Source organism: Elephas maximus, chromosome 13 (assembly GCF_024166365.1).
Source record: "Elephas maximus indicus isolate mEleMax1 chromosome 13, mEleMax1 primary haplotype, whole genome shotgun sequence".
Lineage (NCBI taxonomy): Eukaryota > Metazoa > Chordata > Mammalia > Proboscidea > Elephantidae > Elephas > Elephas maximus.
Window position 1 is genome coordinate 37,790,370 of NC_064831.1, and position 12,745 is coordinate 37,803,114.

The 12,745-nt window shown below is 38.0% G+C and overlaps 1 protein-coding gene across 1 annotated transcript in view; it reads left to right on the forward strand.

Annotated features, from left to right (window-relative positions):
• TTC29 (tetratricopeptide repeat domain 29) overlaps positions 1-12,745 on the forward strand; it is a 301,390-nt gene that overhangs the window by 7,773 nt on the left and 280,872 nt on the right. Inside the window, exon 3 of the mRNA XM_049905435.1 lies at positions 468-551. Coding sequence (XP_049761392.1) covers positions 468-551 — 84 coding nt within the window. The remainder of the gene's footprint in view (positions 1-467; positions 552-12,745) is intronic.

A 12,745-nucleotide genomic window follows, 5' to 3' on the forward strand; every position in this document is an offset into this window, starting at 1 on the left:
AATAGTATTTCAGAGAAAAATTTGTTAATGTTTGGAACAAATGAATTTTAATATTTATCTAATAGGTGTTCTTAGTTCCAGATCCTGTTTCAAACAAAATATGACTTCTGTAGTTGGAAAGTTAAGCTGCGAAACGAAGCAAGCAAATGGAAGACCTTATAAGCTTTGAGGATAAAAGTCAGTATATAGAAGGGTGCAGATTGCTTAAATGTGTTGGTGTTTTATTAGTTTACACACTGAGTTTAATATTCTTTCCTTTCTTTTTCCATTCAGGAAAATTACAGTTTTGAAATTATCAGTCAACTGTCTAACTCTATAACTAGTAAAAAAAAAAAAAATTGTACAGAACATTTATTATATATGGTATCATATCCTGAATATTTCTGTTATCCTAGTGGCATTTCATGTTTTTTTAGCTTTTCAACTTGATAACGCAGTGCTTTATTATTTCTTTCCATTTCATTTAGGGCTCAATTGATCAAAGAAAAAGATGACATAGATCATTATCTGGAGGTGAATTTCAAAGGATTGTCAAAAGAAGAGGTTGCTGGGTAAGTATAACCTCTTAAAGGTATTTTAATATAAAGTTTGTTTCTTTTGTCTTGATTCTTTATTGAGATTTCAGTTTTCCTGTGCAGTCCACTTTTTGCTATAACATGGCATTTAAAAATTAAAACTCATAGTAAATAGTGATTAGGTGTCTATTGATCTTACACATATCAAAGTCTTAATTTTATGGCTCTCAAATTCTCATATTTACCAAGATATTATGCTATCATATTTGCAAGATTTTAGTTAAGTCTGTGCCATTAATTGCTTATTAGCCTCCACTTTAAGGCACGTTGCCTCCATAGGGGACAAAAAAGCTTTTAGAGAAAGATTAGTATAGCTATCGTTTTCCCTAGTGATTTTTGAAAAATCCTTAACTGACTATCCCCCCTTCACCACCCCCAGGAACTCACAAAAAGAATCAATCATTTATAGTTGAGTGGCTAATTTAAAGATAATTCTTAATAATCTTGGTTTATTTTTTAAGCAAACAATGTAAACTTTGTCATTTTGTCACTAGCTAGAACCTGATTTACACAGTGAATAAAAACAATATAAAAATCCATGTTGGTTAGTGAGAAATGAACACAGATGTAGGATAATAATCAATGGGCTTAACTTTTTTTTTTGTCATTTCAACCATCTTCAGATGTACAATTAATTACATGCTCCGTGTTGTAGGTTTAACATTTCTTACTTAAAGACTACATGACTTTGTTATCATCAGGTGTTTACATGTAAGCATTGAAAAAATGGAAATCTATAAATGCATATGTGTTTTATTGAAGTCACTAAATGATTCAATTAAAATACTTCATGCAGCAAAACCTTTAAAAAGAGTCTACCTATGGGTATTGTCTAATGCCATGGGTCCCACTTAGAGCATACCTGATGATATTTTTGATATAGGTTTCATATGTTCCAAAATTCTAAATCTCTCCAGGTATTTCATTTTATTCAATATTATCTTTGCTCTATAGGCTATGCAGTACCTGGGATCTTTGGTTAAACGTTCTTCCGATTGTTAATTCATGGACTTTCTATGGTAACCTGTTGGATAAAATTAATATTGTATGATGGTATCGTTGCTCTTAAGAGAAGAATATATATCAGCAATATTTGCATTCTGATTGAAATATAATGATATCCAATTATGTATCTTTAATTGGCTTAAGAATTAGGAATTAAACTTATGCTTTACATAATTTAACAAACTAGCAATTCGTATACTAAAGCCATGCGGACACCTAAGCTTTTAGTCGGAATGAAGAAAAATTTTGTCTCACACAATTCAAAATAAGCCATGGTGGTGAGCATTCTCTTAGTAAGAATGTTACCAAATTGATTTCAAATTCATCATTATGCTACAGAAAACAGTAAGTAGCACATGCTAATTCTCACTCCTTATTATTACATTCTCCTTAAAGCTTCCCGCACCTGAATACTTTCTTAGACCCAAGCCCTTTCTCTGAGATAGTAGATGCAAAACAGTTTGAAGATAGCTTGTACTCAGCTTACTATTAAGCTTTTGATTGATATACCTTCTAGAACTCGCCCCAGACAAACTAATTGAATAGCATATAAAGGAGAAAATTGATGAATGATTTCAGCCTCTCCCGGCAATGCCCAGCAGGTGCCATGAAGAATTACACATATTCTTTAGCCAAGTAAATTGCCACATAAAACTTTTTATTAGCCATTCAATTCTAAAAAGATAAATTGGTCAACAAGCATTTATTAAGTACCTACTTTATATCTAATACTAGTTTTTTTTACAGTGGATGAGAGAATGATATTTTATTGTAAAATAGTTGGCCTCATCCTAGAAACTTTACATCTGTTAGAGACAATAAGACCCATGAGCAGGAAGTAAATATGGAATGTATAAGTGCCAATTGTACTGTGAGGTATAGCCCAGAGGTCTACAGGAAGTCAGAGAAGACTGGGATGGTAGGAAGAAGATTGTTGGGAAAGACAGAACTGGAGCTTGGCTCCCTGTTTGGTCGCATTGTAAAATAATCAAACTGATAAATCAAAGATCCTTAGTGTATAAGAATGTGATTGGAAGAATTTGAAGAACCAAATCATCTATCAGGCAAAAGCAATATCTGATATGTACCCTGAAATCTATCTCTCTACTGCCTTATTCTTCTTTCCTAAGATGGTAATAAATATACTTACATACTCGAATATATTCACGCTCATCATACTGCTACAGAAAGTTGTTATCAGGTGCCATCGAGTTGGTTGCAACTCACAGTGACCCGATGTACAACAGAACGAAACATGCCCAGTCCTGAGCCATCCTCACAATATTTCAGCCCATTGTTGCAGCCACTTTGTCAATCCATCTCATTGAGGGTCTTCCTCTTTTTCACTGATCCTCTACTTTGCCAAGCATGATGTCCTTCTCCAGAGACTGATCCCTTCTCACAACATGTCCAAAGTATGTAAGACACAGTCTCGCCATCCTTGCTTCTAAGGAGCATTCTGGCTGTTCTTCTTCCAAAACAGATTTGTTCGTTCTGGCAGTCCATGGTATATTCAATATTCTTCACCAGCACCATGATTCAAAGGCATAAATTCTTCTTCAGTATTCTTTATTCATTATCCAGCTTTCGCATGCATATGAGGTGACTGCAAATACCATGGCTTGGGTCAGGTGCACCTTAGTCCTTAAACTGACGTCTTTGCTTTTTAACACTTTAGAGAGGTCTTTTGCACCAGACTTGCCCATTATAATGCATTGTTTGATTTCTTCACTGCTGCTTCCATGGATATTGGTTGTGGATTCAAGTGAAATGAAATCCTTACAACTTCAATCTTTTCTCCACTTATCATGATGTTGCTTATTGGCCCAGTTGTGAGGGTTTTTGTTTACTTTATGTTGAGGTGTAATCTATTCTGAAGGCTGTAGTCTTCGATCTTCCTTAAAAAGTGCTTCAAGTCCTCTTCGCTTTCAGCAAGCAAGGTTGTGTCATCTGGGTATCGCAAGTTGTTAATGAGTCTTCGTCCAATCTTGATGCTGTGTTCTTCTTCATATAGTCCAACTTATCGGATTATTTGCTTAGCATACAGATTGAATAAGTATGGTGAAAGGACACAACCCTGACACACACCTTTCCTGGTTTTGAACCATGAAATATCCCCTTGTTTGATTCGAATGACTGCCTCTTGGTCTATGTACAGGTTTTGTATGAGCACAATTAAATCTTCTGGAATTCCCATTCTTCACAATGTTATCCATAATTTTCTATGATCCACAGAGACAAATGTCTTTGCATAGTCCATAAAACACAGGTAAACATCTTTCTGATATTCTCTGTTTTCAGCCAAGGTCCACCTGACATCAGCAATGGTACCCCTTCATCGATGTCCTTTTCTGAATTAGGCTTGTACTGCTGCAATTGATTGTGAATTATCTTCAGAAAACATTTTATTTGCATGTTATATTAATGAAATTGTTCAATAATTTCTGCATTTTGTTTGATCACCTTTCTTTGGAATAGGCACAAATATGGAAAATCTTCCAGTCAGTTGGCCAGGTAACTGTCTTCCAAATTTTTTGGCATAGACAAGTGAGCACTTCCAACGTTGCATCCATTTGTTGAAACACCTCAACTGGTATTCCATCAATTCCTGGAGCCTTGTTTTTTGCCAATGCCATCAGTGCAGCTTGGACTTATTCCTTCAATACCATCGGTCCTTGATCATATGCTACCTCCTGAAATGATTGAATATCGACCAATTCTTTTTGGTTCAGTGACTCTGTATTCCTTCCATCTTCTTTTGATGTTTCCTACGTCATTCAATATTTTGCTCATTGAAAAACCCAAACCAAATCCTTTGCCTTTGAGTCGATTCCGACTCATAGCAACCCTATAGGACAGAGTAGAACTGCCCCATAGGGTTTTCAAGAAGCACCTAGTGGATTTGAGCAGCCGACCTTTTGGTTAGGAGACAAACACTTAACCACTGCACCACCAAGGCCCCATTTTGCCTATAAAAAAAATATAGGATCCTTCAAAATTGCAACTCAAGGCTTGAATTTTTTCTTCAGTTCTTTCAGCTTGAGAAATGTTGACCATGTTCTTCCCCTTTGGTTTTCTAACTCCAGATCTTTGTGCATTTCTTTATAATGCTTTACTTTGTCTTTTCAAGCTGCCCTTTGAAACCTTCTATTCAGCTATTTTACTTCATCATTTCTTCCATTTGATTAGCTACCCTACCCTCAAAAGCAAGTTTCAGAGGCTCTTCTGATACCCATTTTGGACTTTTCTTTCTTTCCTGTCTTTGCAATGACCTTTTTTTTTTTTCTTCGTGTATGAGGTCTTTGATGCCATCCCACAACTTGTCTGATCTTTGTTTTACCGAAACCTAGAAGGTGGGTCCTTGTCTGGCAAGCTCAGACTTGCCAATTTTCTGGATACCAGTCTTTGAGAAAGAGAAAGTAGCTCTGTTGCAATGTGCAGAGCAAGGAGCTGAGAGGAAGTACCTCAGATCTGGCTTCACGAGCTACGGGAAAGCAGGGCTTATATGTGATTTGGGCAGCAAAATGGTACCCATGCAGCCATACTGGAGAGGGGGAAATTCTAGAAGGCAGCCAGGAAACAGAAGGTGACATGGTTCTGGTTGGACCTCTCGCTTAGGAATAGGGTCTGGGTGCTGATTTTCCTTCTGGTTCATTCCACTTGTTGCTTTGTCAGTTGGTGGTCACAGCTAGCCCTTCTGTGAATGTGAGGTGGGCCAAATCTGGCTTAGGCTAGTTTAAGGACTAATGGAAATTCACTGGCATTCGTAGGGTCAGGTTACATTTGGTCATTTGTGTTAAATGCATCAGCTCTATCCTTGGGAAAAAAAAAAAACTTGAGGTGGTCTCTAAATTCAGGTGGAATATACTCAAGGTCATACTTTGGCTTTCATGGACTTGTTCTAATTTTCTTCAGCTTCAAGTTGAACTTGCATATAAGCAGTTGATAATTTATTCTGCAATCGGACCCTGGTCTAGTTCTGACTGATGATATTGAGCTTCCCCATTGTCTGTTTCCACAGATGTAGTTGATTTGATTCCTGTGTATTTCATCCGGTGAGGCAATGTGTAAAGTCACCAAACAGTTGTTGGAAAAAGGTATTTCCAATGACTAGGTCGTTGGTCTTGCAATTCTAAGATTTGATCTCTGGCATCGTTTCTGTCACCAAGGTCATGTTTTCCAAACACTGATCCTCCTTACTTTCTAACTTTGGCACACCAATCACCAGTAATTATCAATGCATCTTGCTTGCATGTTTGACCAATTTCAGACTGCAGAAGTTGATAAAAATCTTAATTTCTTCATCTTTAGCATTAGTAGTTGGTACATAAATTTGAATAATGGTCATATAACTGGTCTTCTTTGTAGGCTTGTGGATATTATCACTGATAGGGTTGTACTTCAGGGTAGATCTTGAATTGTTCTTTTTGATAATGAATGTGACATTTAACATTCAGTTTGTCATTCCCATTAAAGTAGACCATATTATTGTCCAGTTCAAAATGGCCAATACCAGCTCATTTCAGCTCATTAATACCTAGGATATGTATTTTCAGCATTCCATTTTATTTTTGACAACTTCCAATTTTCCTGTACAACAAAATGACAGATGAATAGTGAACAGAAAAGAGTAGCATATGATAATTCTCAGTCCTTACTATTGCATTCTCCTTAAAGTCCTGCACTTGAATTCTTAGTACAATTTGTTTACATTACCTTTGATATGCAGATGACAGAACCTTGCTTGCTGAAAGCGAAGAGGACTTGAAGGACTTCTTGATGAAGATCAAAGACTACAGCCTTCAGTATGGATTACACCTCAACATGAAGAAAATAAAAATCCTCACAACTGGTCCAATAAACAACATCATGATAAATGAGAAAATGTTGAAGTTGTCAAGGATTTCATTTCACTTGGACCCATAATCAAAACCCATGGAAGCAATAGTCGAGAAATGAAATGACACGTTGCATTGGGCAAAGCTGCTGAAAAAGACCTCTTTAAAGTGTTAAAAAGCAAAGATGTCACTTTGAGGATTAAGGTGTACCTTACCCAAAACATGGTATTTTCAATCTACACACATGCATGCAAAAGCTGTACAATGAATAAGGAAGACCAAAGAAGAACTGATGCCTTTGAATTAGGGTGTTGGTGAAGAATATTGAATATACCATGGGATGCCAGAAGAATGAGTAAATCTCGTTTGGAAGAAGTATAGCCAGAATGCTCCCTAGAAGTGAAGATGGAGAGACACCGTCTCATGTCCTTTGGACGTGTTATCAGGAGGTATTGGTCCATGGAGAAGGATGTCATGCTTGTAAAGTCGAGGGTCAGTGAAAAAAAGGAAGGCCCTCAATGAGATGGATTGACAAAATGACTGCAACAATGGGCTGAAACATTGTGAGGATGCTCAGGACTGGGCATGTTTCATTCTACTATACATAGGGATGCTGTGAGTCGCAACCAACTCAATGGCACCTAACAACAACAACTTTGACATCCCATAGTATGCAGTGCTCTTTGTCAAAATAATCCCTTATCATCTACCCCAAAATATACCAACCTTCTTACACGAACATTCACACTATGTGACTTTCCTCCTGTTGCAATCATTGAAGAGTTTCTGTTCTTGTCTAAGGATAGGCCTTCTACTTTTGCTGTGGATATCATTCCTACTCATCTCCTCAAAGACGGTCTTCTGCATTTAAACATATTTTCCTCCTAAATCATCAGTTTCTTCTTTTCCAATAGATCAGTTTCACATACATTCATATCTCCTAGTATTTCACTTGACTTTATATTCCCCTCCAAGTTCTACCCCATTTTTCTCTACCCTTCACAGCAACCAGAATCACTGCCGTAACATGGTCACATCCATTCTTTCCTCAGCTGACTCTAAGTAGGTTTCCATTCTCAGCACTCCCTACAACCATTCTGCTTAGAATCACCAATAATTGCCATTTTCACCACATTTAATGGTCATGTTTCTGTCCTTATCTTGCTTGATATCTCAGCAGCATTTGATTCTTTCCTTCCTGAACAGGGTGTATTTGTGGCTCCCACAAATGCCACATTCTGTGGTTTCCCTCCAAATTCTTTGACTGTATATGTGCCTTTCATTGGCTAGCTTTCTCTTTTCAACCTCTCAGTGGTGGGGTGCCCTAGGGATGGGTCCTAGGCCCTTTACTCTAGCTGCACTCTCTACCTTGATCCTGTCTTATAGCTTTAAATATTATCAATAACCCAACAATCGCCAAATTTCTAAGTCATTATGCTACCTGAAACAGTAGCACTGGATAATTCTCAGTCCTTATTATTGCTTTCTCCTTAAACCTTCCTGCATTTGAATACTTTCTTAGACCTAAAAGCCCTTAAACCCAGCCCTGACCTCTCTACTGAGCTCCAAACTTCTGTATAACTTCCTCCTTGACATGTCTACTTGGGTATGTAACAGCGCTTCAAAGTTAATATGGCCCCAAATGGAATTCTTGCTTCACCCCAATCTGAAAAAAAAAAAAAAAAAAACCCTATCCCTCCTGCAGTTCACAGCAGCAAGGCAGCCTTGAGTTTTCCCATGCCTTTGTCCCCTCATCTAATCTATCAGCATGTCCTGTCTGATACAACTGCAAAATATACCCTGTGTTCATCTACTTCTCTTCATTTTGTAGGATCATCATCTCTTGCCAAGATCACTAGAAAAGTCTCCTAACTGCTCTTCCCACTTCTGCTCTCCATTTCAGTTGCCACCGAGTTGAGGCCAACTCATGGCGACACCATGTATGTAAGGGTAGAACTATGCTTCATGGTGTTTTCATTGGCAGATTTTTCAGAAATAGATGACCAGGCCTTTCTTCCAAGGCAGCTCTAGGTGGTTTCAAACATCCAGCCTTTCTTTTAGGAGCTGAACATGTTAACCTTTTGCAGTACCAAGGAACTCTTTACTTCTACTCTATGCCAAAATCCAGTCGCCAGAGTGATCTTTTGAAAAAATTAGATTATGACACTCCTCTGCTTAAAACCCTCCAAAAGCTTTCCATTGCTCTGTGATAAAGTCTAAGCTCCTAACTGTGACCTAAAGCTATGCATGGCCTGGCCCTTGCTGACCTCTCTGACCTTATCGTCCACTCTCCCCACTGCTCACTCCTCTCAGTGGCCTTACTGCTGACACTTCCTCATGTCATGCACGTGTCGCCTTGAATGTAACCCCTGTGGTAGTGTTGTATCTATAGGTAGTTTTTTGTTTTTCGCAAATGAACTGTATTCACTTCCTATATTTTACATTGATGATTTGGTAAGTCTTCAAATGATTCACTAATCATACTTAAGTGATTTTTAACCACTAAAGAAGGTCATGTTGGAATCATTTCTGTACTCCTGCTTTTATATTCTGTATACTATGAAAATATATTGCCTTTTTTTAATGCCTTAAAATATTGCTTATTACCATATCATAATTGCTTTGAATAGCTAAGTAATAAAAGTGTCAGTTATAGATTCAAATAAAAAATTTCTGGGGGGCAGCTTCATGCTGTAGCTATGTATATGAGGATAGAAATAAACAAAATCATCTAGGGACATAGAATGATAATTCCTTTGATATTATTTTCTGCTTCAGATACCAAGTTCTGTTATGTGGAAGAATAGATTTGGCTCAAAATTGCATACATCTTTAAGATACTGCTTTCTTTCAGAATACCTTACTTTCAGCATCATTGGTTGATGATTATTGAATGTAACTTTGTTAGTACAGTGGCAGAACTTTCAGTTACAGTATTCAGCAAATTTGGCTTGTAGAGACACAAAGAAAGCATTTAAGTTCATATCTTTTAAAGGCTTTTCTTCCTACCTCGGTTTTTTTCCAATCTAGGTCTTTACCTTCAATATATTTCCAAACTGTGTCTCAAGGGTGCTTTTACGAGCTACAGGTATACTTGTTATAAGTAAATCTAGTGCCTGGATTTGCCCAATGGCCAGCCACTCCAAATACATGTAACAAGGTAAAGACGTTTACTCAAGATACAATATTTCATAATAACTTTAGGAAAACGTAGGCTCCTCCAAGTGCTTCCTTCCTCTGCTTCATTTATTTGGTTTATTTTTGGATAATTTTAGTGAAATAGTTTTGCTTTCTCTTGAAAATGTTCTGCTCTTTTGTAAGCCATGGATTCACTTAAAAGGAACGAATCAAGTTCTCTGTGGAGGTTTGCAATTAAACTTCAGAAGAAGCTAGTTGCCAAGTAAAGCGTTAAATAATTAACCTCGGTATTACACAGAGATAGGCAGGTAAGAGAAGGAGGTGGGGAGCCATCCCTTTTTCCTTCTAGATAACAAATTGGATTTTAAGATCTTCTTCCTGATTCAAGAAAAAGAGACAGAGTTTTGGTGCCCCAAAGTGGGGAGACAATGCCTTCCTTCTTCAAGGATATAAAGAAATAGGCAAAGTGACTGCTGAGAATACAGGTGGAGCCAAAGGAGGGATTCCACTCCTCCCCGTTAAAAAATTCTGCCATCGTCTTTCACAGCAGAGCTGTAGGGTGTGAATCCAGGGAAGAAAAGACCTTTTTAGCCGTGATTCTAAAAAGAATATTGATGTCAGTCAAGTTTAAAATTGAGGAATTTAAGAAATGAGGTTGGAAAGAATTTTGTTTAAAAAATCCAGTGCAAAAAGAAGCAAATATTTTCACGAAAATCAAACCTAGGGATAAAAGAGAAGAAAAGAGTTCAAATGTCAACAAAGCACAGAAATGCTCGTTTCTTGGGCATTTACGTCTGTGTGTCTTTTACTTGTGCTTTAAGTGAAAGTCGACAAATCAAGTCAGTCTCTCATACAAAAACTTAAACACACCTTGCTATGTACTCCTAGCTGCACTCCCCCTAATGAGACAGCACACTCTTCCTCTCCACCCTGTATTCCCCATGACCATTCAACCAGCTCCTGTCACCCTCTGCCTTCTCATCTTGCCCCCAGACAGGAGCTGCCCACATAGTCTCATGTGTCTGCCTGAGCCAAGAAGCTCACTCCTCACCAGTATCATTTTATGTCTTATAGTCCAGCCCAATCCCTATCTGAAGGGTCGACTTTGGGAATAGTTCCAGTTTTGGGCTAACAGAGGGTCTGGGGATCATGACCTCCAGAGTCCCTCCAGTCTCAGTCAGACCATTAAGTCTGGTCTTTTTACGAGAATTTGAGGTCTGTATCCCACTGTTCTCCTGCTCCATCAGGGATTCTCTGTTGTGTTCCCTGTCAGGACAGTCATCGGTGGTAGCTGGGCACTGTCTAGTTCTTCTAGTCTCAGGCTGATGCAGTCTCTGGTGTGTGGCCCTTTCTGTCTCTTGGGCTCATAATTACCTTGTGTTTTTGGTGTTCTTCACTCTCCTTTGCTCCAGATGGGTTGAAACCAATTGATGCATCTTAGATGGCTGCTTGCTAGCTTTTAAGACTCCAGACACCACTCACCAAAGTAGGATGCAGAACATTTTCTTAATACATTTTGTTATGCCAATTGACCTAGATGTCCCCTGAAACCATGGCCCCCAGACCCCCATCCCTGCTACTCTGGCCTTTGAAGCATTTGGTCATATTCAGGAAACTTCTTTGCTTTTGGTTTGGTCCAGTCGTGCTGACCTCTCCTGTATTGTGTGTTGCCTTTCCCTTCATCTAAAATAGTTCTTGTCTGCTATCTAATTAGTGAATACCCCTCTCCCTCCTTCCCCACCCTCATAACCATCAAAGAATATTTTCTTCTGTGTTTAAACTCTTTTTTGAGTTCTTATAATAGTGGTCTCATGCAATATTTGTCATTTTGCAACTAGTTTCACTCAGCATAATGCCTTCCAGATTTGTCCAATTATAAGATGTTTCACCATTGTTCTTAATCGTTGCATAGTATTCCATTATGTAAATATACCATACTTTATTTATCCATTCAACCACTGATGGGCACCTTGGTTGCTCCCATCTTTTTGCTATTGTAAACAGTGCTGCAGTGAACGTGGGTGTGCATATATCTGTTCATGTAAAGGCTCTTAACTCTCTAGGATGTATTCCAAGGAGTGGGATTGCTGGATAGTGTGGTGGTTCTGTTTCTAGTTTTTTAAGGAAGCGCCAAATAGATTTCCAAAGTTGTTGTACCATTTTACATTCCCACCAACAGTGTGTAAGTGTTCCAGTCTCTCCGAAACCTCTCCAACATTTATTATTTTGTGTTTTTTGGATTAATGCCAGCCTCGTTGGGGTGAGATGGTATCTCATTGTAGTTTTGATTTGCATTTCTCTATGAGTCAGAATTGACTCGACGGCACTGGGTTTTGGGGGTAATGGCTACTTATCGTGAGGATTTCCTTGTGTATCTGTTAGCTGCCTGAATGTTTTCTTTAATGAAGTGTCTATTCATATCTCTTGCCCATTTTTTAATTGGCTCATTTGTCTCTTTATTGTTGAGTTTTTTGCAGTATCATGTAGATTTTAGAGGTCAGACTGATAGGATTTGTCGTTGCCAAAACCTTTTTCCCAGTCTATAGGTAATCTTTTACTCTTTTGGTGAAGCCTTTGGGTGAACATAGATGTTTGATTTTTAGGAGCTCCCAGTTGTCTAGTTTCTCTTCTGGTGTTTGTGCATTGTTAGTAATGTTTTGTGTACCTTTTATACCATATGTTAGGGCTCCTAGCATTGTCCCTATTTTTCTTCCATGGTCTTTATCATTTTAGATTGTATATTTAGATCTTTGATCTATTTTGAGTTAATTTTTGTGCATGGTGTGAGGTATGGGTCTTGTTTCATTTTTTTTGCAGTTGGCTATCTAGTTATGCCAGCACCATTCTCTGTGTCTTTAAAAGTTTGCTTTAAAATATTTTCATATATGATGTTTAGGCATAGCCACTCTAATAGACTCTTAAAAAAAAAAAAAAAGCTTTGTAAGGGGAAAGCATGGGAAATAGGAAACACAACATTGCAGTTCTGGCTGTTGTGGGAGCTGATTTGTTCCTCATTTGGAAACTTGACTTCGCTACATAATACCTGTGTCTTGAGCAAGTTAGCTGCCTTCTCTAGTTTTTGATCTCCACACCTACTTAAAGAGCATAGTAATAACAGGAGTTCTTATAGGGGTTAAATGAGATCTTCTATTGGGGCACTATGAGTCAGAATCAACTCAACGGCAGCTG